At 32.8% G+C, this 26,902-nt stretch overlaps 1 protein-coding gene across 2 annotated transcripts in view; it reads left to right on the forward strand.

Annotated features, from left to right (window-relative positions):
- LOC127064458 (leucine-rich repeat and calponin homology domain-containing protein-like) overlaps nucleotides 1–26,902 on the forward strand; it is a 65,175-nt gene that overhangs the window by 28,558 nt on the left and 9,715 nt on the right. The window contains exons 2-13 of one of the 2 annotated variants that reach the window (XM_050995543.1): nucleotides 11,208–11,352; nucleotides 11,979–12,211; nucleotides 12,873–13,009; nucleotides 13,840–14,055; nucleotides 15,107–15,268; nucleotides 16,489–16,610; nucleotides 17,062–17,202; nucleotides 17,508–17,908; nucleotides 18,120–18,271; nucleotides 19,116–19,253; nucleotides 19,409–19,486; nucleotides 21,202–24,371. In XM_050995543.1, coding sequence (XP_050851500.1) covers nucleotides 11,208–11,352; nucleotides 11,979–12,211; nucleotides 12,873–13,009; nucleotides 13,840–14,055; nucleotides 15,107–15,268; nucleotides 16,489–16,610; nucleotides 17,062–17,202; nucleotides 17,508–17,908; nucleotides 18,120–18,271; nucleotides 19,116–19,253; nucleotides 19,409–19,486; nucleotides 21,202–21,441 — 2,165 coding nt within the window. In that variant the 3' untranslated portion in view covers nucleotides 21,442–24,371. Of the gene's footprint in view, nucleotides 1–11,207; nucleotides 11,353–11,978; nucleotides 12,212–12,872; nucleotides 13,010–13,839; nucleotides 14,056–15,106; nucleotides 15,269–16,488; nucleotides 16,611–17,061; nucleotides 17,203–17,507; nucleotides 17,909–18,119; nucleotides 18,272–19,115; nucleotides 19,254–19,408; nucleotides 19,487–21,201; nucleotides 24,372–26,902 lie in introns of those variants that run through there. The other variant, XM_050995544.1, reaches the window with a different exon arrangement.

The following is a 26,902-nucleotide window of genomic DNA, read 5'->3' on the forward strand; positions in this document are numbered from 1 at the left end:
AATAAAACATGAACTTTCTCAACGAATAAGTTATCTCTATTATCTCTTGAAAATATCTAATAGATTATATACGATAAATGAAGGAACATATTAGTTACGTATCGAACGTACGTGACATCGTCATATTTTTTTTTATCCGCGTGTAACTAGATCAGAATTGATATAGATCGTAAACGCATACGTTTAAGCGAAGGCTTAACTTTTATATTCATTTTACACGCATAATACATAGCATAATATCTGACATAGTGATCGTCCATGGCCGGTCATCAGGCTAAGAGTACCTAGCTGTGCGAACCAAACGAATAAATTATATCGAACGCGTAATTGTCCTTGAAAACTGACAACTGTAGAAAGAAAAAGAAAAAGAAAAAAAAAACGAAATGAAATTTTTGAACGAAAATAAATCAAAACTTTTATTCGATTATTAAGTTTTTTTCTCAATTTTATCAGTCGAATTAAAAATATCGATAATGTACAAAACGATTGCGGATAATTTCGTTCTCTTTTTCCTTTTCTTTTTTTTCCTTCTTTTTTGCTCTTCATCTCGCAGTACTCAAGTTTTACGCTTTGAAATTGCAGCGAGAGAAAGAGAGAGAGACAGAGAAAGAGGAACCATGCAATTATGCAGTAAAGGGTTGCCCCACACACACACACATACACACAAATACACATAAATATACACATACAAATACACGTACACCGTTTCATTCCCACGGTGTGAGAACGCGCGTTTATTGAGCGTGCCGTTTAATTCACGCCTCGGCAAGACCACCTCGTAGTCGTGCACCAGATGGTTCACTATTACTTTGAAATCACCATCATCCATCCAACCAACCAACTATCCATCCATCCATCCAACCATCCATCCAACCATTCGTTCCTTCGTTCATTCGTCGGTTTTCTTTCTAGTAAGTAGAAGAATTGAATTTCTAAGAAGATCAATATAAAGTTAGAATCACGTTAATTGAGTCTGGTTACATCTATTGATAGCATTTTTTACTATGAGATAATGATCTCTCTCTTTCTCTTTTTTCTCTCTTTTTTCTCTCTCTTTCTCTCTCAACTGACAAGTAGTTGTAGGTACTTACTTACTGCGTGCGCATCGAATCGTGATCTTTCAAGGTCACGTAAAGTGTTGACGAGCCATACTCAGCCAGTAGAAGCACTCTTTTAGTTAGAGAAGGGGAGAGAAAGAGAGAGAGAGAGAGAGAGAGAGAGAGAGAGAGAGTGAGAGAGAGAGAGAGAGAATCTTTGACATTTAGCAACGAGTCATTTCACATTCGTCGTTGCAGTTCGTAACATTATATTTTAACGACCGACATTTTTCTTATGAAATTTTCAAATAATCGATCTGGACTCATTCCGACGTTACAATTCGATCTGTTTGCGGTTAAACTTTCTTTTTCTTTTCTTTTTTCTTCTTTTCTTTCTTTCTCTCTTTGCATTTCTATTTTTTATCTGCCAGTCTCCTGTATTATTTTTTTGAGATAATGACTATAATAAAAAAAAAATGAATAAATAAATAAATAAAAAGAGGAAGGTAGAAGGGAAGATAAAGAGATTTTAATACATCTACGTGCGTTAATTATCAATGACACATTTCCAACAATTTCGAGAAATATCGAATATATTTACAGTTGCACAAAAATTTGCTTATACGACGTACGCTACACACACACACACACACACACAATCTAGAATAACGATAAATATTTATATAAATTCTAAAAAAAAGCTGTAGTCTGTAATCCTCGTATTTAATCTATAAGGGATGAAGAGTAGGAGGTGGATTACAAATCACTTCGGAAAATAGTAAAAACATTAAATTGAAATATGTATTCTCGCGAGGACGATTTTTTCGAAAAAAAAAGAAAAATGTGTCTACACACACACACACACACGTTTAGTGAATTATGGAACGCATTTGTCGTAAATGGTAGAAAGGAAGAGGGACGGTGGAAATTGCGGTTATGTTTCTAAAAACGATACCAGAGAGTCGATCGAATATGCGTGTCTCGTTCGTAGTCGCGTCCGCATCACCGGAAGTGGTAGCGGTCTCTGTCTCTCACAAAAGCATTCGAGTCTCTCTCTCTCTCTCTCTCTCTCTCTCTCTCTCCCCTTTCTCTCTTGCTTTTCCGTTGTCCATTTCTCTCTTTCTCTCTCTCTCTCTCTCTGTCTTTTCTTGGTACCATCACAATGGTAAACGAGTAATGGTAAAGTAGCAGTAGCAATAGCAGTAGCAGTAGCAATATTAGCAGCAACAGAAACAAAAACAGCAACAGAAACACGGACGGCAGTCAGCCGTGCTCAGCCTATGACACGGCAATAGCGATGGTTCAAGGACAGAGGAAGAACGAAGAGAAACGTTTCCACTCGACGAACGGGTGTGCCATGAACTTCTCTTTTCTCCCTTTTTCCTCCACCTCCTTCTCTTTCTTCTCTTCCTCTGCCACCTCCACTTCTTTCTTACTCGTCACTCACCTCATCCTCTTTCTCTTCTTCCTTTTTCTGTCACTCTTTCTCTCTCTCTCTCTCTCTCTCTCTCTCTCTCTCTCTCTCTCTCTCTCTGTCTCTCTTTCTCTTTCTTTTTATCTATCTATCTATCTTTCTCTTTCTCTCGTTCTGTTTTTGTCTCTTCTTTTTTCTGTCTCTTATTTCTTTTACATACGCGCATATATGTATGCATAGGGAGAAAGAAAGAGAGGGAGAGAGAGAAAAAGAGAGAAAGAGAAATACTTACGCACTATAGATGCACTTATAGACGCACGTAAATCGACGTAGTTTGTATATTTATTTTAAATGGATACATAAGTACTTATTTACCTGCGTATTTACTTACTTACTTACTTACTTACCCTTCATCATTTTCTCTATTTTTTTCTTATCTCTATGTGAAAGTAATTATCGATATTTTTTATAACGTATAAAACGAAATGTCAATAATTTCATTTATGGCGAACGGTTTCAATGTTTTCTCTTAGAAATGTGTGTTTGTATTTACGTAAGTATGCGAAAAAAGAAGAGAAAGGAGATAGAGAGAGAAAAAGAGAAAGAGAATCGTATTTTCTTATTACGTTTGAACGATCGAAGAGTATTGCGGATAGGAGGTGGTTGAGAATTCCTCAAGGTCGTATTATATGATCGAAAGTTTTGGAATTAGAAAGTTGTCGGGATGCGAGTGGTATGTACGTACATATATACCACGATGCCGTGATATCGATTTGTCGTAATAGCAATATTAATATTTAAGATATAGATTAATAATTCGAGAAGATTCACCGAAAGAACCAATAGTGAACACTCGTAAATTGCATTCATAAAAGCGTCTATAAACTGTATACATTTTTACTTACATGGCATAACTAAGAAAAAAAAAAGAGAGAGAGAGAGAGAGACTATATTTACGATGACTCTTACGAAACTATTCGAACGTGTAATTTTTAATCAACGAAATATCTATATTAAATTCATTCGTTTAAAATAATTTCATAGCTATATAAGGAGGTATAAAGTTTTAAGATAACGTTGATCAATAACAAAAAAAAATTTAATTGATAGTCAAGACACAATACGATACAATACATAATAAATAGATGGTAATAGCGTAGTGTAATGGTGTCCCTCTTTATTTCTATTCATGGTGGACGCGAGTGCGCATGGCGAGAAAAGTAAGAGAGAGAGAGAGATAGAGATAGAGCAGCGAATGATGCACCTTGCGGGGGTTTAACAGCACAACCCTCAACCAACCCATGGGGCAATGTTTGCCATGGGGACGTTATCGATCGGACCCGGACCTCCTGTTTCCACGGTTTCGAAGGCAACCCTTATGTGGCCTCTTATAACTCCTACCCTCTTCTTTTTCACTCGTGTCGTGTCTCTATCTTCTTTCCTTTCTCTTTTCTATCTTACATTTTTACATGTCTCTCTTTCTCTTATTTTGTATTTTTATTCTCTATTTTTTTCTTCCTTTTTTACTCACCTGAACGAAATAATCTCTAACCTCTCTCTTTCTTTCTTTCTGTGTACGTGTGTTCGTTTATTTAAAAATCGATACGCGCGATTTATCGGCCCGCTTATGACACTCGATACGCTGGTGGCAATGACAATTATTGCATTATCGATCGAATATGTAATCTGGTAAACAGATGAAACCGCAATTGAGAAACTGCGGAACGTTATTACGTTCTTATGGGATATTATGAGAATGTTTATTGAATGGGAAATACTTAGAGCTTGACAGTTTCCATTCTGGTGGATGATATCGTTCATTGATCCTTTTTTTCTTCTTCTTCTTCTTTCTATTTGTCTATGTCGATCTCAAAATGATAGTCGAATGGAACAATGGATATAGATCTTATATACCTATACATACACATATACATATATGTATATGATCTTCTCGATTTTTTTCTGATCATCCAGAACAATAAAATAAAAAAAAAAGAAAAAGAAAAGAGAGGAAGAAAAAAAATTATTTGCAATGAATTCGAAAGAAAAAATCTTTCCAGAATTTTTTATTTATTTATTATTTATAATTTCTTTTTCCCCCCATCAAAAATCTCGAGAGATTCAACCCTCGTGGTGACGTGCCTTTACCCGATGACGTGTTATTTCTCTCTCGAAGAACGAAGAAAAAAAAATTGGATCTCGTCGCGCGTGGGAAAAGGAAAAACGTGTTCTTCGGACACGAGAGATTCCAGATAATAATCATGACGCATGACCCCGTGAAACGACGTGCGTCTTCTTTACGTCCTATTTCGAGAACCTAATTTCGTTGTTCTAGTAGCGGAAGAAAAAGTAACTTCTGTTGGTTTTCTTAGCGAGAATACCAGTTTCTCTTCTTCTTCAAAGACAGAAAAGGAAAGAACAGCCGGATAAATAGATAGACAGAGAGAGAGAGAGAGAGAGAAAGAGAGAGAGAGAGAGAGAGAGATAGAGATAGAGATTAGAGAAAAAGGAGTTGTTTAGTATTAGCATTCAAAGCGACGTAGCAAGACCTTAAAAAGTTACCATACCTACTATCGCCAGGTATGTTTCTCTATCTCTTTCTCTCTTTATCTCCTTCTCTTACTCTTATCGTCACACTCGTAATTAGATGGCAAGCTTAACTTGCCAGAAAGAGAGAAAGAGAGAAAGAGAAAGAGAAAACGAGCTAGCAAGAGTTGGGATCTCGTAGCTATATAGCAAGCAGTAGAACCTGCCAGTGAACATAAGAAAAGCTAAAGTGGTCCTAGCAGGACATTTATTTCTCTGTCTGGGCTTTTAGTTTCTCTTTCTCTCTCTTTTTCTTTCTTTCATTCTTTCTTAGTGAACATGTCGGATTATCGTTGAAATTACGATGGCCATGCGCCATTTTTACATTTCCAACGCTCGAGAGAAGAAATTTTGCAAGTTCTTTAACCTCTTTCTCTCTCTCTCTCTCTCTCTCTTTCTCTCTCTTTTTATCTCTTACTTTCTTTCTTTTTTGATCTAGAAAGCATTTAAGTTCAGATTAAAATCATTAGGTAATAAGAACTTGAGACCGGGCGATCGTTGAACACGAAATTTCGAGAATAGAGATCTGAAGTTTTACTTACGAAGGTATTTAACGGGCCTTTCATTAATCTTCCTCTCTCAATCTCGTTCTCTTCCCTTCACCCCTCGTCTTCCCTACCCTCCTCGCTTCTTCCTCCTCTACCGCTTTTTTAACTAGCGAGCTTTGATCCAGTCGACTCGGTAAATTAATTTTCTATCCTTACGAAGGCATGAGAAAAAAAGAAACACGGTGATACACAAGATAGCGTGCGACTTGATTAAAAAGAAAAAAGAGAAGAGGAACAAGTGGAGAAAAAAGAGAAAGGGTAGAAAGATAATTAGAGACGCATCAAGCTTTACATTTACTTTGTTTAATTATTTTTTACGTTTATTATTCCTTTCTTTTTTCTTTTTTTTTTAAATTGGTATTAAGATATAAACGATAGGAAGTATCACAAGGTAACTTGAAATTATTTTAGGAACACCCTATATATATATATATATATATATATATATATATATATATATATATATACACCATAAATGCGTGCCATACCCATAAATTACAAGCAATCTCGATTGTTCTCGAGAACACGCGATGCCAATCGATATCTCTATTTCCATTGGTCGATTCAGTTTTCGCTCCCCTTCGAAGACGATAATTTCGAGTTCGAGTATGTGAAAGATATGAGAAAAATCGTGGAAATAATGAGGAACAGTCAAAATGTCATGTCGTTCATTCGTACGTCTACGTATTCTCTATAACGTAAATGTGTACGAGTGATCGAAAAAAATGAAGTAGAAAGAGAAATACATTATCGCTGTAGACAAGAGGGAACAGCCACGCCCATGGGACTCCCTCCCTCTCCACCAACCCTCGAAAACGTAATGTCATAGTTGATTCTCTTGTCACGCACGATTATATATATATATATATGTATTAGTATATATGCGTATACGTATGTATGTATAAATATATGTATATGGATATGTATGTGTCTGCTGTATATAGTATCGATCCTTTGCGCCAGCCAGGACCTCGACCTTGGTCCTTGAAGCGTACGACCAGTGCGACGACCGATGAGGAGACACTACCCCTCTCCTCCTACTTCCCCCCCCTCTCTCTCTCTTTCTTTCTTTTTCTCTCTCTTTCTCTCTCTTGAAACACCTACTAGAATAATGTACTTACTTATACTATAGAAAGAGAGAGAGAGAAAGAGAGAGAATAGAGAGACGAGAGTCTAACAGTCTGTTGAGGGTCGAACTAACGATTTTTATCAGCCGTCACGGAGAACGGCACTTTCGCTGACCGTTATTACCGGAAGTGCTTCTTCCTACCATATGTATTTAAATAATGACGGAGTTTCGCTGATTTTCATTTTTATCGACTATCCTTTACCATCGTAAAGTATTGCCGTATGAATTATTATATAAAGGACGATGGTGGTAGATCTTGGAGAAAAAAATATTTTTCTCTTAGTTTATTAGTTTGTGTATATGTGTGTGTCTGTGTATAGGCATTAGGTATAATTATATATTATTACAAGCGAATGTTTTATTAAACTCGATTCTTCATACGCATTTTATTCTTACATCGACGAGACTCGCTTGAAGATATTTACAAAACGATTAGATGAAACTTTAGATTAAGTATAAAAAAATTTCATGTAAATGTAAAAGTAAATGAAAAAAGGAGATTCGATAGTGAATGATCGATTATATAAATCGACAGCAAACGAACACGATCGCTCTTTACTTTCTTTCCTCTTTTTTTTTTCTTCTCTCTCTTTCTCTCTCTCTCTCAAAACATTTTTCCCTCTCACTCTTGAAACTAAAAAAAAAAAAAGAAGAAGAAAAGAAAAGAAAAGAAAAAGAAAAAAATTGTCGAAGAGAAGTTTTTCTTCTCGGCTGTCGCGTTATTTACATCCCTACGCGAATTTACGTCGCCCTATTGTGGGGAAGTTTTTGTCAGAGTTAAAATGTGCGTGAAGGACAAGTGGATGAAGATAACTTTGTAAAGGACAAAGAAAGAGAAAGAGAGAAACGAAAGTGGTATAAGGAAGAAATAGAGGATGAAGAAGAAGAAGGAGAAGAGGAGTAGAACACGAGGTAGTTTTCTCTCGACTCTTCAAAATGGCGGATCGGTGTGTGTGTGTGTGTGTGTGTGTGTGTGTGTGTGTGTGTGTGTATCTGTGTGTGACGAGGGAGAAAATTTTACGGGACTGCCAAGAACGTGGGTGAAATAATAGCGAGCAAGCTCAACTATTTCTACTTATACATATATATATATATATATATATATATATATATATATTCTCTGAGAGAGACAGAGAGAGAGAGAGAGAGGAGCAGGCGAGGGAGAAAGACAGAGAGAGCTGCCACGTACATATATATTTATCGGGGAGATTTTTTTTTTGCAAGGGGTTCAACCATCCCTATCTTGTGCGTAGAACGAAGGAACTAACGTCGACTAGCCGACGCCCTTTTTCCTCCATGATTATTCGATCGACTGTGTTAGCATTGATTTCTATGCTTCCAATCTCCCCTTCTTAACTAATACTAATACAGTATTGTCCTCCTATTCGAGATTTATTTTCGATGTCTCTTCGAACAACGAAACTAGACGAGTTCAATCTTTATTTCTTATTCGTTCCATCTTAAATTGTGGGAAAGATCGAATTTAATATATAAATTATATATATATATATATATATATATATATATATATATATATATATATAATGGTTGTCGACGTCCTCTGTTAACTAAGAAAATAAAAAAATAAAAATAAAAAAGAAAGGAAAAATATCGAAGAACCTAAGAAATATTTTCCTCTCTCATCCCTATTGGATATCTCTCTTAGATCGTCTTTTAGATAGCTTAAAGACTTTCCACGTTAGAGTTTCCTCGTCTAGACTTCTCGAGCTAGTTTTTATCGGTCTAGACCAAAGATCTTGATTCTCTTGAGGAATACTTTATCTGTATACATAATGAATCAATGAAACAAATTGCTTTTCTACTTGGACGAGATTTCGTGCATTTTTTTTTTTTTTATTTTGTTTTAGTTCATTTTATTCTTCCTTCTTTTTTTTTTCTTAATTCGCAAGATTATTGCCCTCGTATCGATGAAAGCGAGTTAGTTTTTTTTTTTTTATCTATAGTTAAATAATTTTTCTTTTAATTTTGAATCCCTTCTTCAGATCTTATTTTTAATCTCTCGATAAATGCCCGATTTTCTTCGTGCCAGGTCTTTTTTTTTTCTTTCTTTTTTTTTTTTTTCTTTCATCGGCTAAAGTAACTCCCTTTTCTTTATTCGGTTATATCAGGATGATCTTATTTTGAGGCAAGGAAAACCAGAGTGTCTTCTGAATTTGCCTCGGGTTAAGAAGATCCTTGGGTAAGGTATATAGAGTTAGGTAAGTACGTATCTCTGTTGACACGGCGATTGCCAATTTCCGGATCTTCGGATTTTCTATCGAATTCGGTGATGTTTGATGAGAATGAAGGAGGCAAAAGAATATATATATATATACACACACCCTATATATAATATATATTATGTTATATATATATACTCTATATATATTATATATTATATTATATATATGTATGTGTGTATATATATATACCTATCGCGAATTAGATATTATTACTCATACATTTGTTTTTCTTAATTTATTTTTCTTAGAATACCTCTAACTCGTCGGTTTAAAACTCGAGACCGGAAAATCAAGTTCGTTAAATGATCCTTGGATCGGTATCATCTCGAACGTATTATAAGCTTCCACTTGAACTCGTTTTGCCTTTTGATTGTATGGCGAATCGAAGGGTTCGACAGCTGACCTTGAACATTTATTTTTAACGATTTCGATCGAACGATTAACAACGACGATTAACAATTGAACCGACGATTCGAGTTCGTGTATCACGATATTCGATTATGGGATAGGATCGATCGTAATTAAAATCGTAATTGAAATAATAGGTCTGTTGAAACAGTAGATAAATTTTTACTAACTTTGACCAACCCCATAAATTTTTCCACTTGGATGGCCGTAATAGTTGCTGAGTGTTGAAGGAAGAGGAACAAAAATTTATCTCTCATTCGTGGCACGTTTCTCTGCAATTAAACTATCCAAAAAGAAACGGACGCATCGTGCGAACGTGACAACGGAATGATTATTCTTCGTCCGGTTCAGTAATCTATGTTAAAACGTGCGTGCTTCTAATATACACAAAATTACGAGTTGAAAGATTCGTTAATCCGTATTAACGTAACGATTTAGAATGAATTACTTCTGATTATTAAACGATCTCTCTCTCTCTTTTTATTTTTCTCTTCTCCATGTTCTACAAAAAAAAAAAAAATGATTCGATTATCAGCTCGTAGTTATGAAGATATCAATTCTATTTCTCGCTTTCGATCTTATCCGTTTAAAGTTTATTTAGAACGAACGTGTTATAGTTTCTTAGGAAATGCGATAAATCGTAGCGCGAGGTATAATATAAATGAATGTTTATTCCAAGGGTTTATCGAAACGAGTCGATCAAAGAGCAATAGGGTAGGAGAGGGGTGGTGAAGTGGGAGGGGCTCTTTCCAGTTAAGGAACCGGTAAGGTTGGTGGCGGCTTAATAAGGTACCGATATGTCTCCCGTAGCAACAGCTCTGTTATAAAAGAGAGAGAAAGAGAGAGAGAGAGAGAGAGAGAGAGAGAGAGAGAGAGCTGTCGCCTTGCTTGGGGTGGTCCTTTTCTACTTTGCTAAGAAGAATCGTCGTCTCTTTGGTGAATGGGGCGCGACGAGAGCCACGTGCGTACCGAGCAACAACCCCGCAGCTTTCGAAAAAGGATAAGGGTGGCTGGTGCTATTGCCGTCACTGCTATTTCTCTTGCAAGCCTGTTCCCAACTTCGGACTTGAACTTTCTGATCAATAACTTGCCTCTTCCTTTATCCTTATCGAACGTTCACCCTGCTATAACAATGATTTACGTATTAATGTCTTAGAAACTGGAATTGAAAGGATTTTTCTTTTTTCTTATTACGTGTTTGTGATATGAATTATGGAAATTATTTGTTGAAGATGTTGTAAATGTTACAACTGGAATATTAATCTTTTTTTTTCTTTCTTTCTTTTTTTTTCTTTTTCTTTTTCTTTTCTTATGTTTGACCATGCGATAAATTTGATTTAATAATTATCGTACTATACGTTGCAATGATTTAACGATCAAATGTTTAATGTCTTAGAAAGGGAAATTAAAGGATTTTTATTACGTTAAATAAATCATGATAATCATTTGTTGAAGATGTTGTAAATATTAGAATTGAAAAGTTAATTTAATCGTTTTCTTCTTACATTTATCTTACATTTATCTTTAATTTATCTTGAAGATAAATTTATTCATTATTACGAATTCATACTTATCGAATATTGACTCTACTATATCAATGATTTATTTAACGTATAATGTTTTAGAAACGAGGCGATTGAAAGGGTTTTTCTTTTTTTATGACGTGTACGTGAAATAAATTATGAAAATCACTTGTCGAAAATATTATAAATATTGAACGAATAATTGAACACTTTTCTTTTTAGCTATTTATACATGCGATCAATTTTTTGTACGATAAATGTTCGATTACGAAAACTACGTTTATCTCTAATTTTTCTTTTCTTTTTTTCTCATTTGCAGATCTTTCGAAGAATCGCTTTGTCGAGCTGCCAGAAGAGGTCACGGAATTTCCTTTCCTCGAGAAACTACATCTTTACCACAATGCCATAAGAATCATACCGGAAACTGTCGTGATGCTTCAGTCATTAAACTACCTCGATCTTAGGTTGGAATTTTTATTTCTTTATATTATTATATTTTTCTTTTCTTTTCATTCTATATAAAAACTTTCCCACACGTAATGGGATACGACCTCTTTTTCATTTCCTTGGTAAAACAGTATTAACCTTTTATCATCCTTTAACTGACAGTAATGCTACCAATTATATATTATTTTTTATTACCTTTTTATCACGCAAACCTTGTAAAACTTACAGTTTTACTTTTATTAGGTTAAAAATTATTTTATCAAAAAAAAAAAAAAAAAAAGAAAAAATGTAAGTGAAAGAATTTATAAAAATCTTTTTGCCCTTGGCGTTTCGTCAAACCAGTTATAATAACATTCTTACTGCGATAAGTGTTAATGTACAGATCAAAAGTTCTTAAATGATTAAAAAAAAAAAAAAAAACACCTTTTTCGAATTAATTAACTTTTTATCTTGCGCTTTAACGATTTGATGAATAAATAAATAAATATATAAATAAGTAAATAAATAAATAAATTAATTAATTAATTAAAAGAAGTCTCGAAGAGAATAAATAATATATCTGCGTTACATCGTCCTTGTACTTACTTTTTTATTTTTATTTATTTTTTCGATCTTTTTTTTTCCTTTTTGATTCTGTTCACAGTCGAAATCAATTGACGTCACTACCTCGAGAAATCTGTAGGCTACCTCTTCAGACGTTATTGGTCGCACACAACAGATTAGCATCCCTACCAGATGAGTTAGGGAGGATGTCGGCTCTTGCAGAACTGGATGCAGGTTGCAACGAAATCGCGACACTTCCACCTCGTATAGGTGACCTTGCACGACTCAGATCCCTAGACCTGAGGAGCAACTTGTTGGTGCACCTGCCTATAGGTAGGATGAGAAGCCCTGTCTTCTCATTTCGATTAAATTCCAATATCTACCTGATATAATAACGCAGAAGAACAATTTCTTTCTTTCTTTTTTCTTTTTTTTCTTTTACTCTTTCTTCCTCTTCTACTTCTTCTATTTCGTCTCTCTTTTTCTTTTCTTAAGGATAATAATTATCAAAATAATTATCAACGAATATAATTTTATTCGGATTAATCGTTTCTATTTCATTCGTACATTTCTTTCTCTCTTCTCTATTCTTCTTTTCTTTTCAGAATTAAATAATTATCGTATCGAGCGTTACGAATATTGAAGACAATTTTCTATTAAAAAAAAAGGAAAGAGTAAAAGAAAAAAATTTAATAAAGAGTTTGATACGATTTGCAATTATCATATAACATACATGTATATGCACATACATAGATAGTAGGATAGATAAAGAAACAGACAGATAAAGAGAGAAAGAAAGAAATTGTTTTACCTTTGATACGTAATAATAATTTTATATAAGATCTCCCTTGATGTTGCTCGTAAAACGACGTTTTACCGGTTAATTACTTAAGTTAATTAGTAGTAATCGTAGGATAGTCATGGCGTGTAAAATGATCGTAGATTGTTCGTTATATTATATTTACCACGTCTCTAATGAGACTTTTCCATGCAGAACTTACGTACCTGAGGCTCGTGAAGCTGGATATTAGCGGTAACCGGATATCTGTGCTTCCAAACGAAATGAGAAAGATGAAAAGCTTGGTAGATTTTAAGCTCTCCGATAATCCTCTGACCTCGCCGCCTGCTTCGGTGAGCATATATACAAACATTGATAGCATTATCGATTAATTTCTATCATAATGCACACACAAGTATCTCCTAATTTGGAAACTTTTTATTTTTTATATTTTGTATCTTTTATTTTTATTTTTTTTTATATATATATGTAGATGTAGATGTAGTCAATTTTTTTTTTGTTAATTTCTAAGTTTTTAATAGACATTTATACGACAAAATTGTTTTATTGCCGTTTTCATATTTTATTTCTATGGATTAAAAAAAAAAATATATGTATGTGTAGTATGTATAAAAAGATAAGTGTATAAGTAGTATAGAGTGGGTTAGAAGTTTTAGATGATTTTAAAAATCAGGATCATTGTAACGAGCCTTGTTGCGTAACTTTAATTTTACTATACATCCAATATATATAAATATACACACATACATATATATATATATTAGATGTGTGTGTATATATATATACACACACATATACATATATACATAGTAAAATAAATATATAATAGAAAATATATATACTGTTTTAAGTTATTTTTTTGAACTGTTTACAGAGCTTTTAAAGGAATTCATAGAAAAATTTCGCGATAATTGTCGTGATGTTGAACAAAATTTAAAAAAAGAAAAAAAATAGAAAACAAAGAAAAAAGAAAAAGAAAAATAAATCAAACGCGTGCCCTATAACTGTATGACATTTTATTTATTTATTTATTTTTTTTTTTTCGAGTAATCATTTCCTACAAAGAAAGAAAAAAAAATGCATGCATCTTAGATGTGGATGTATCAAGAAAGAGAAAGAGAGAGAAAGAAAGAGAGAGCATGCGGTTTATGAATTGCTTCAGTTATGCATTCGCGGGCGAACGCACATCTTCAAGTACTTGGAGAGGCAGGCGGCGAAGCACGAGAGGGCGAGAGGAGGACGTGCAAGAAGAGGACCTCTGGATGCTCGGGGTCATGCAACCTTGGACACCAGATCTCATAGGCGCCATAACGTTGACAGTGGTTACAGTACGAGCGATGGGGTTGACAAACGTTGGTCCCAAGAAATTCATAGCGCGGTTAGTTTCCTTGTACTTTTGTTAGCCCTTCCATTTTCTTTTCGAGTACTTTATACGCTCATTCGTTGGCTTTTGTTCAATACGATTACTGAGGAATGATAAAAAAACTTCAGATATATATATATATATATATATATATATATATATATATATATATTGAAATTGATTTTTATATGTAGTGATTTTGTTAAGTATGTTTATGTTTAAAAGAAGGGTTGAATGTGTGGATATATATATATATATATATATATATATATATATATGTATGTATAAATATTATATATATATATAATACATATAAAAGAAAAGATTTTATCTTTCTTTTTTTTTTCTTAATCATATCTAAACAAATTATATATAACATGAAACATATTGTTATTTTATTATTTATATTATTCAGGTTGGCCAATGAATATTGTTGAAATTTTTGTTATTTTATATGTAAATAAACAACGTTAGTATCATTTATCGTATTTATTAAAAATCGTGGCCAAACCAAAACAATAGAAATATTATATTATACTATATTATAATATATTACATTATACTATTATAACCGAGACGCAAGTTTACTATACTTAAATTCTTTAATTTGCCAAATAAGTTGGAATAAAAGGTATTAATATTTTTTCAATATTTCAGATATATGTAATCCATTGTTTATTGCTTAATCTAATAATTACAATAAGATAAAATACGTAAAAAAATATCAATCCTCCAATATGGAAATCTAAATGAATTTTATGGCGAATAGATAATGGATAAATAGTTAAAAAAAAGAAACACGTGTGATTGTTACAGAGAATTAATTTACAGATTAGAATTTCAAATTATCACCAATATATACATATCTTTTTCGAATTATCCAAAGATCCGTAATTAATTTTCAAATGAAATTGCGATAATTATTGTAGCGAATATGATTGCATGAAATAAAAAAAATTTTCGTCGACGATATATTTCGTCGTCGTTAAACGTAGAACTTTAATAGACGTTTAATTAAAGACTATCCTTTTTACCTCTCTTGGTGGACATCGCTTTTTGAATGCAGGTGCACGACGGTGAGGTACGGGGTTTATGGCGTCAAGAGTGTTCACCGCTTTCCATAACGTTGCCACACGAAACCGGAATAAATGGATCCTGCAGTGGCACGTCTACACCGAGTACGATTTCACCGGGTGAACATACGTCCTTGGAGGACGAGCTGGGCAAGGTGGGTGGGTTTAAGAGTGTCATGGTTATTTAACCACCAGTTAAATATCTCTGAGAGATTTTCAATCGGTAATATTTGATGGACCTATGAAATCGAATATTTTGATTTATTTATTTGTTTATTTTTTACGAGGGACAGACATCGAATAAATTTATAATAAGATGGATTGTATGATAAAGAGGGAGAAGAAGAAAAGATCGAACGTAATGATCGAAATAATTTATTTATTTATTCGTAAATTTTTTTTTTTTTTTTTTTTTATAAAGGACAGACTGAATAAATTTATAATATTGGATTGTATGATAAAGAAGGAGAAGAAAAAAAGATCGAACGTAATGATCGAAATAATTTATTTATTCGTAAATTCCTTTTTTTTCAATCAAGAGAAGAAGAGAGAGAGAGAGAGAGAGAGAGAGTGAGATTCAATCTTAATGACGAATATTCGGTTAACAATCGCGAAGGAGAAAAAAAGGAAAAGAAAATGAAAGAAAAAAAAAATAGAAAAAGAAAAGAAAAAAATCAGATAATAATTCAAGAGGAGTCCGATTTAAATTTAACTCGGTATCTATCTATCTATCTATCTATCTATATACTACGTGTTATCATTATTATCATTTACGTCGTATCCGTCGCGTTTTTTTCTCCCTCTCTCTATCTCCTTTTTTTTTTTTTTTAAACTTCGTATCGCGAAATATCGGAAAATTTTCAAGAATCCTATCTCGAAAGGAGCAGACAATAAAGCTTTTTTTCTCCTCGTCCATTTCTTCTACGTGCTTCGATTTTCGTAAGGAGAATACGTATACGTATTATGCAACGTGGAATAGACGTACGGCTCTTCTCGAATACTAAAGAATGACTCGTTCTTCTATATTTAGCATGATCGAGTAGATCCCACTTGAAGTCTCGACGATTATATCAAACTCGAATTACTTTCTGTCTCTCTCTCTCTCTCTCTCTCTCTCTCTCTCTCTTTTTCTTTCTCCCGCGTTGGCTCTTGTTCAAGCTTCGATCTGAATGACCTTGACCTGGTCTACAGCGTCATCTTTTAAAAAGTGATTTAGCGCCGCTACAATAAAGTACAGTACAGTAATAGTAGAGCGACACGTTAAAATCGCTGACTATAAAAGTTTAATAACTACTTGGTATAATCTTGAACGAATTCGATCTCTCTTTCTCTCTCTTTGTTTATCTATCTATCTCTATCTTTCTCTCTTGTACAGGCCATGATACTTCACGATCAGCTGGAGAAGAGGAGGTTGGAGAGAAGCACTTCCGAGAATGGCGCGGACATAAGAAGACCGATGACCTCTGGCCTCCATCATACGTCTATCACGCCACCGGGGTAAGACCGATTTTCTTATTCCATAAGTTATGTCGGATAAAACAGGTGGATGAATAATTTATTTAATTTTTATCTGTGACATTGAATTCGTTGTAATCGAACACTTTTCTGATCGATCTAATTTACTTTACTTTATAATTTTAAACGAATAAATTTAACTTTTATAATTTATATTAAATTACCATTTAACGTCACTTTTGCGTTAACTATTGGAAGTTTAGAGAATTTTTAATTTAGAATCGTTACCTCCACCTTTTCATTCCCTTTTTTATTTATCTCTGTCTATCATCCCCTCACCCCCTTTTATCATCTATATCTCTCTAAGTATACTTACTACTAAGATGATTTTTTTTGTTTGTTTTTATTTTCTTTTTCGTTTTTTGTTCTTTTTTTGCATACCTCTTGCACGCGTGCTGCATGTGCATTATCGTGCGTGGCTCCTCTTTTCCAGTCCCTTGGAAACGACGCATACGAGCCAGTCTCAACCAATTTCAACGACTCAGTCGGTGCAGCCAATCCAGGCTACGAGCAATTCAACGTCGCTATTGAATGGGGATGATAAGAGGCCGTTAAATCACATCCAAACGTACAGGTAATCTCTTTTTCAATCTTTTTTCTCTTCTTTTCTTCCATCTCTAACAGCATTTCTCGCTCATCTTCCATTCTTGTATTTCCGATAGAATTTCCCGAGTTTCGAGTTAACTCGTTATCCCTGATTGATTATATGAGATTATACGTTGCGATTGTTTTTAATTTTAAAATGGAAAGAAATCCTGCATCTTTTTCTTTCTCCGTTTTCCTTTGAATTTTCTTTCTTTCTTTTTTTTTTGTTTTTTTCTTCATCGTCACGCCATTTCTCTTACATCGTCCGAAAGAATTACACGTTTGAATTTTCAGGGAATACAAGGAAGCATTGAGGCAACAAAGGGCCAACGAGGGTCCAAGTGTTTACAGACCAAGGGAACAGGTGACACCTCCGGGCAACGAATCACAGAACAACGAGACTGACTCGAATGGAGCCAAGGAGGGCATTGCCCTTACTGGCAAGCAAATATTCAACGAGGAAAATGCGACGAAGAGGCCGGTGCAAAAGGTCACGCCCTCGAGGATAAATTATCAAAATACACCTATCATCAATGGTAGCAATAACGAGTACAATAATAAAAATGGAAAGTATCACGAGCAGCCTTACAAAAAGCCAAATTCGCCTATCAAAACGTCGAGCAGTATAATGTCGAATAATACCAGTCCTGGACATACTCCGAGATTAGTCAAAACAGCTGTTGGCTATGTCGAAGGTAAGAGACATTAGATATTCGTTAATAACATTTTCGACCGTATCGAAATTTCAACCGAAGTCGTTTGTATCGATGATGAAATTATAGATATTTTGAGCGACGTTTGTTTTTCTTTTTTCTTTTTTCTTTTCTTTTAATCGCTTTTATCCTTATGTTTCTTTTATTAAAATATTCTTTTTTTTTCTTCTCTTTTTTGTTCCTTGGTAATCAGGTAACAAAAGTCCAAGCAGAAATGGCGGAAGTCCTAAGTCGTCGAGATCCGTTACGTGGAATAGCAATTTGCCGGAAAAGTACTCGTTCACAATGAGGAGAGAGTTCGAACGTGCCAAAGAGGAAGCCGATTTGATCGAACAACTCAGGAACGTGAGTGTCGAAAAGCTATTTTACAAGATTCCCTTGAAATGTACCATTTCTTTTGGGAACATAATTATAACGATAATAGTAATAATAATGAAGTCATTATTAGTCAGTCTTGCATTCTCTCGTAATCCGTTTGATCGGATAAAATTGTCATTGAAATTGTTTCTCTTTTTTTGCTATCTTTCTTTTCCCTTTTTCAATGTATTTAGGTTGTATAGGATAATATGGATCGTTTATTTCGAAAGTTGTGCGAATCCATCTTTTGTTGTTTCGAGAAAATTAAAGATCAGTCTATCGGTCAATTTAAAAATATTAATTAATTATATCTAGTCTGACAACGTTTCTACTAATCTATCAATATGTAATTTGATTAATTATTACGTAATTCGTATAAATTTCCTTCAGACGAATTTAACTAAAATAATATATATTTACAGATTGTAAATGAACTTATACCATTCTCATAATTAAATCAATTGTAAAAAATCATTTGATTTCGATCACGAAAAATCAAATATCACTTAAAATATATTCTACATGTGTCCATAGAAATTAGACTTTTATCGTTTTCATAATCAATCACTTTTACGCAATTTCTTTTACTGCTTTGTTTATCCAATTTTACACTGCATTTTTTAAGATATTAAATATTAACCAGTTAGAAATAAAAAGTCTATAAGAGTAATATAAAGTAATTACGAATTGTGCGACATTTCACTTAGAAAAAAAAATGGATTCTTTGGATAATTTTCAAAATAAATGGTTCTACAGTTAGTAGTCTTGAGTAATTGTGCAGCAGATTTCTAATGAGGCATTCGCATTGTTCCTTCGTTGACTTATAATACAGCATATAGAAACGAGACTGAAAATGGCTTTACCGGAAGATCTGGCGCCAGCATTGACCGATGGCGTCGTACTTTGTCACTTGGCGAATCACGTAAGGCCACGATCGGTAGCCAGCATACATGTCCCATCACCGGCCGTAGTAAGTCCCATCAAACAATTTCGTCATCAACAATTACAAACATCGCATGATATTACAAAGATTGTCCTCATTTTTTTTTCTTTTTATTATTGTTATTTTCTTTGTAACTTTGTCGTCCATGACAACGAAAGACAATGATATCTTTCTTTACGTAGCCTAAGCTCACAATGGCAAGATGCAGACGTAACGTTGACAATTTCTTGGAGGCCTGTCGAAAAATAGGCGTTGACGAGGTAAGATTTATACATGAGTTTTATTCTGCTTTTTTTGTTTTTTTTTATATTCTTTTTTTTTGGTATATATATATATTAAATAGTTTAAGAAGTTGTTCAGAACTGTTCTTCACTATCGAGTAGTTTAGTTTCTTTCTGCATGAATTATTTATTTAATGATACGTGAAATAAATAAATAAATAAATAAATAAATATATATATATATATATATATATATATATATATATATGTTTACAGGGTGTATATAAATTTGTAAGTAGAAATTTTCTAGTAGTAAGTTCTTTCATTCTATTTTTTTTTTATTTTTTATTTTTATCTTCTTTTCGGGAAACTATTAACAAACAAGTTTATATGGTTTATATACAGCCTGTATATACGTACATATATATACATACATACCTACAAATACACATACATATATACATAAATACATCGAAAATTAACCAGTCTCATCTTTTCACTATTCATATTTATATAAAATTCTTTTGCACGATGGTGAGGCGATATGGTGAACGTGTGTATCAGGTCAGGAAAAGAAATAGAGTTAGCTCGATCATTGAATGAAACGTTAAGAGTTCAACATATATACATATATACATATGTACGTCTTACTTACGTTTTACGTGATCGTTGAATGATCGAAAAAAAAAATTATAAAAAAAAAGAAAGAAAGAAAGAAAGAAAGAAAGAAAGAAAGAAAAAACAAAAGCGATGCTTGCGTTTCTATAGAAAATATTTATCTAACTATAATGTTTGGCGTAATACTTATATACTAATGCTTAAACGGCCTCACGTCAGTCGTTTTTGATATTCGATGGTACTTCCAACAACTCTACTAGTCAGTCCCCAATGTAGCCGCGGACAGCTTAAAAAAAGAAGAGAGAAGGAAAGAGTGAGAGAGAGAGGGAGAGAGAGAGAGAGAGAGAGAGAGAGAGAGAGAGAGAGAGATTAAAAATCAACAACCAAAGAGAGAGAGAGAGAGGGAAAAAGAAAGAATGCGTTTGTTAAGGGTGGAATACACGTACATATATACACAAGAAAAATGTTTAAAAAAAAAAAAAGAGAGGAAAAAAGAAAAACGAAATTAAATAAAAGATAAATAAAAAAAAGAAGAATAAATCGAAAGAAGCTTTAGATGCATGCGCTTCTATAGATTTTGATAATTGCTTCTGTTGTGTCGCTCGTTGCTTTTCGCAAAATTAAATTTTTAAACGCTCCAATGGCATTTCATTTGTGGAGGTTCTCTTCTCTCACGAATTTCCGATCTAACTTCTTTTTCGATCGTTAAATTTATATATATATATATATATATATATATATATATATATATATAAAGTTAAAAAAGAAAAACATCTCTATACTCTATCTCGTTGAAGATATTAAATAACGTAAAATAAAAAGTAAAAAAAAAAAAGAAAGAAAAAATCAGGAATGATTATTTATTTATCGGTTAATCTCGAGAACCGTCTTTTGATACGTTCTCGTAGTAATAATTAAAGTAATTAAAAAATTCGCGATTATTCTCGAGAGCGGCGGCTACCTTTAAAAAAAAAAAAAGAATGAGAGAGAATTAAAGAGAAGGCAAAAAATAAGGAACAATAAAGTAAAATAAATCAAAAAATAAAAATCAATTAAAAATATCAATAACAACAACAACAACAATAAGAAAAGAAAAAGAAATTGTTGGGACTGAGTAGTATCGTTGTTGGTTGCAGGAGGTGTTAATGGACGCGGACGCAATCATGGACGTGGGTTACATGGACGCGTACGGGCTCGAGGCTCTGGCACGTCTCGTCTCCGCTCTTCTCCTTCTTCCTGAAGAAGTTGAGAGAGGCAATGAAGAGCCGGCCGCAGGTTCACCCCGTACGATTCAGGACCGCGTCTTGTCCGCGATGCTTTTTGCAACATTCCTAACCACCCTGGTTCTGCTCTATCTCTTCCCGATTCCCGACTAAAAAAGCAAGAGAGAAAGAGAAAGAGAGTGAATAAGTGAGAGAGAGTGAGAGAGAGAGAGAGAGAGAGAGAGAGAGAGAGAGAGAGAGAGAGAGAAGGTGTGTGTGTATGTATATGTGTGAGAAAGAGAGATAAAAATAGAGAGAGAGAGAGAAAGAGAGAATGTATGTTTGTACCTGTATGTTTGTGTGTGCGTGTGGGTTTGTGTTTGTGTGTACAATAAAAAATTAAATGAAAGAGAAAGAGAGAAATAAATAACAACGAATGGCAACACGAGAGACGAAAACGGAATGTGCGATGCGTATGAAATTAAAATAGTGAGGATGTTGAAAAGAAAAAGAAAAATATATTTATTCAAGAGAGAGAGAGAGAGAGAGAGAGAGAGAGCGTGAGAGAGGGAAGGGGTTGAATATTAAATCTTGTGGTACTGAAATTTATACAAATTGCACGTGGTCGAAATTTTGGAAATTGTAGGTATCTGCATTATCGACGTCGTTACTCATCTCTTTCTCTCTTTTGTTTATTTCATTAAAGTTTTTGGTCGTTTTGTTTTGTTTGTTTGTTTTTTGTTTGTTTGTTTTTTTTTCCTTTTTTTCTGTTTTGTTGATTCTTGATTAATGTCTTTCTATCGATTCAAAAACTACGAACTTAGAAGGATCGCACGTGACACTTTTGTTTAGTTATTATTTTTTTTCTTTTTCTTTTTTTCTTTTTTGGCAATATAGTACGTCGACGTTTTCTATTTAAGGTTATCATTTGAGATATTAGAGCGAGAGACCGAATTATTTTTTGAATACCTTTACACGAGAAAGATTAAAAAAAAAAAGAATGCAGCTGTCGTTGATGCACGTGTTATCGTTGCAAAATTTAATCGTTGTAAATGCGTAAAAAATAAATCGATAGAGAAAAGAGAGAGAGAGAGAGAGAGAGAGAGAGAGAGAGAGAGAGAGAGAGAAGAAATGTATGTTCTTTAATTATTATCGAAATTTCGTTTGCCTTCGTTCGCTTTGTAAGATCGAACGAAAATGCCGCGCGTCGATGTTCAAGAAAAAAGAAAAAGAAAATGATCTTAAAAGTTTCCGTACGATCGATCGATCTCGACAAGATGTATATCGATCCTACGATTGAAGGTTGTATTTTGAAGAGACTATTTGCGTCTTCCTCTCGACGATGTACCCAAATTTTCTTTATAATTTTTCTTTTCTTTTTCTTTTTTTTTTTGTTGTTTCTTATCACCAAAAGTAATGATATACATTTATTACGTACGTATAAAAGTGAAAAAGAAAATTCGAGGAAAAAACACGTCGTATTTTCTTTTCTATTTTTTGTCTTTTCTAAGTTTTTTATTTTTTTATCATTTTCATTTTCCTGATGTCGATCCAATCTCGAATATTGTTTCTTTTTTTTTTTTTTTTTTTTTTAACATAAGATAGACAACTGAAATGAATAATCGAATCACTGCCTACTTTTGATACGTTTTGAAATATTTAAATACAATCGTCTTGTAAAAAATAGTTTTCGTTGAAAAAAATACTTCTCCTTTCTTTCTATTTTTTTTTATTTTTATTTTTATTCTTAATCAGCTTCCGAGATTCGTAGAATGATCAAGAAAGAACTCGTTAAATCAAAGAACAAAATTTCTCGTAATTTCGACTTATTGTTAGCTCTTCCAGTCCCCTTTTATAATGATCGAAATATTGTAATAAAAAAGAAAACAAAAACGAGCAAAAGAATTTCGATAGTTCGAAAAGATTTATTTCGTGGATTATTCGCCGTGTGATTTGTAGAGATATTAATTATGTCATCTGATTATACAGTATTGCAATTTTTTTTTTTTTTTACATAATGGCAGCTTTAACAGGGTTCTCTGATCGATGTAGATCTTTTTTTTCTTTTTGTTTTTCACGTCGACGTAATGATCCACGAAAGATCATTCGAAGCGGAAGCTTTTTCAAGTCGAGATTTATAGGCAATCTGCATAAGTTCCTTTTTCTTAAATTCTATTTTCGTTTTTTTTTTTTTTTCTATTTACTTCTTCTTCCTACCTTTTTCTAGAAAATAATTAAGTATCATTTTCATCGCAATTTTAATAATTTCTCTTAATAAGCGTACAAACGAAAAGTTTTGTTATCGTTAAAAATTTGATAATGTCGTCGCCTAATGTCGCCAATGTAAGTAGTAATTAATTATGCCATACGTCGCTAGATTTAAACGATCGTAATTTAATTTCGACAGAGTTAATTAAATTTTTCAACGTCGATCGATCAATGAGAATTCGAATGTCGAAGGAAGCAGGAGAGGGAAGAAAAAAAGAATTTTTCTTTCTTAAACCCATAAATTCGTACGATAGTATTAATTGTTGTTCGACAAGAAGAAGAAGAAGAAGAAAAAAAAGGAAAGAGAAAAGAAAAGAAAAAAGAGAGAGAGAGAGAGAGAAAGAAAATGGAACTAGAATTCTCGTTGAAATTTCGACGTCAATGTGAGGAGAGTGCATGTGTGTGCGCGTGTGCGTGTGTTTCTGTCCGTGTGTTTGCGTTTTGTGCGTGAGAAAATATAATCAAAGAGCGCAATCAAAGGGATTAAAGGGAAAAAGTGTAAAGAAAGCGCTCGCATATCATCTTTAAATTATTGTCTATGAATGTATGTACCTTAAAAAAGGGACGAACCTTTGGATCATTGGAAATTACGATCAGTATCTGTCGATCGAGAACAATATTTTGTCTATACGTAAATTGATGGAGCGTGGAGAACGGGGACAGGGGGGGGGGGAGGGCAGGGGTTGAAATCAAAAAAACAAAAAAAAAGAAAAGAGGAAAACAAGAATATGATAAACATAGAAAAAGAAAAAAAAAGAGGAATAAGATAACAAAAATCTGCGTCTCGAATTCTCGTATTCTGTTAATAAAATTAAAAGAAAAGAATGAAAAAAAAAGACGAAAGGGAGCGAAAGAAAAAAGAAAAAGAAAACAGAACGAAATGAAGAAAAAAAATGTCATCCATTAATCTCTTTACGTACGTTAGGTGCACGCGATTTTTAGAAAAGAAAAAAGAAAAAGAAACAGGAGAAAAAAAAGAAAGAAAAATGCAAAAAAAAATAAAAAAGAAAAAAGATCTTTTGACAAATTTTTGAAGAAGGTATAAATGGAAAGTCGGAGAACATTCATCTAATAATAACGCAATCGAATTCAGTGTTCATTACCATGAAATAGCCTTTGAAAGAAAGAAAAAAGAAAGAAAAAAGAAAGAAGGAAGGATCACTACATACGCACATGAAGAAGAAATAAAAAAAAAAGAAAGAAAGAGAAAGAGAAGGAAAAGAAAAGTATAAATTTGTCCCATATGCCTCTTCTATATCTATAGAAGTAGGATGGGAAGAGAGGTCTGTATTTTTTTAAGATTCGACCAATACACACACCGCCTATGGCTTTTTCAGGATTGGTGGGTCTGTGATAGGTAGCTCGATGAAAAAAAAAGAAAAGAAAAAAAATAGTGCAGGATTATTCAAAGAACAAGGTGCTAGCAATCTGTTTTTTTTTTCTCTTTTTTCTTCTTTTTTAGTTCGAAGATTTTCTATTTTGCTACTTGTAGGACTTACACGAAACGAGTAAGAAAGATAAAAAGAAAGAAAGAAAGAAAGAGAGAAAGAGAGAAGAAGCGAAATGTTTAAATATAATATAAATGAAAAGGTATCATCGTCATGCATTCGTAGATTTATTTCTTTGTAGTCTTGTAGTTTGAATAAAAAAAAAAAAAATAAATAAAAAAGTTAAAAAGAACCAAAAAGGTAAAGAAAAAACTGATAAGAACAAAAAAAATGATAAAAGGAAAAGAATATGAAACCGAGGCAGCACGTGATTTCTCCATTTTCTCGTTCATAATAAAAAAAAAAATAGATAAGAATAAAAAAGAAAGAAAAAAAAGAAAATTATTATTATTATTATTGCTATAGCAGTAAATTGATAGCATTTTTTGAATAAACTTTCCATGGCGTTAGGCTAAGCAATTTATGCATCCTATGGTTGCAGATGATTTCTTTTTCTTTTTTTTTTTTTTTCTTGAAGGGGTCGTCTAGAAAAAGAATCTATATTATATATATATATATATATATATATATATATATATATATATATATGTAGGAAAGAAACTACTATCGCACGTGTCGCCATGTGATATTTTTACTTTCTTAATTTTTTTCTTTCTTTCTTTCTGTCTTCCTTTCTTTCTCCATTTTATTTCATAATTTAGTGCCAGGCAAAAATATTATTTTCGTTAGACGTTAAAGAGACGCGCTACGATGAGAGGAAACATTTTACAAACGAATGAAAAGAAGAAAAGTAGAAAAAAAAATAGAAAAGGATGTAATAAGACAAAGCAAAACTAAAATGAAATGATGGTACGAGAACGAAACGGTCAAAAAATAAAAAAAAAAAGGGGAAAATAAATAAAAAAATAAGAAAAAAGATAATTAATGGAAAAAATTAAAAAAAAAGAAGACACAAGAAAACGAGAGAAAAGAAAAGAAAAGGAGATGAGAGAGAGAGAGAGGGGAGGAAAAATAAAGAAAGAAAAAAGAAAAAAAAGAAAAAGAAAAGCACATTAACGTTTTCACCGACGAAATCATTCTCGGATCGGTAGCCTAAGATTAATAATATGATGGTGGAGACACGGTGCCTGCAACAACGCCAATTTATTTTCATAAATCCGCGACAAAGATAACTGTGGAGGGGCATATTAATTATATATATATATACACATCATCTATATATATATATATATACATATATATTTATTTATATATCACACATGACTCTCATATAACTTCATATAATTCTATATTCGTACGATATAATATGAACTTGTGCGTAAAAGAGTTCAAATTAAAGCGATGATTCGAGATTTCATCCTTTTTTTTATTTTTATTTTTTTTTTGTATTTTTTTTTTTTCTTTTAGTGCTTAGCATAGTATATTTAATATGAGATATATGTTAATGAATTTTTTTTTTTCTTTTTGTATGTTTCAAAAATTTATTCGTAATTGCTTCGCATATATTCTCTTTTGCAGTCGAAATTAACGATTAGTATTCTTCTTAGAGGGAGAGAAAAAAAAATTAACAAACAAACAGAAAGGAGCTTTCTTATTTCGTATAAAAATTAAAACGAATAATTTCATCTTAGCTCGCAGCATAATAAGCATTCACATTTTCTAGTCTATATATTTATATATATATATTTTTTTTCTTTTTTTTCTTTTTTTAGTATAATGCAAATGTAGTAAGGCTATTTGTTCCTCTAGTCACGCGTTTTTGTTTTTTTTTTTTTTTATTCTTTCTTTTCTTTTTTTTCCTTTTTGTACTTTTACACGACTATGTATCATTTTCGTCCATTAATAAACGCACGCTTATCGATCAGTCGATCATTATAATTATTTAGATTTTAATAGAGACGGATTTCAAGATTTTTACA

The sequence above is a fragment of the Vespula vulgaris genome, chromosome 6 (assembly GCF_905475345.1).
Source record: "Vespula vulgaris chromosome 6, iyVesVulg1.1, whole genome shotgun sequence".
Lineage (NCBI taxonomy): Eukaryota > Metazoa > Arthropoda > Insecta > Hymenoptera > Vespidae > Vespula > Vespula vulgaris.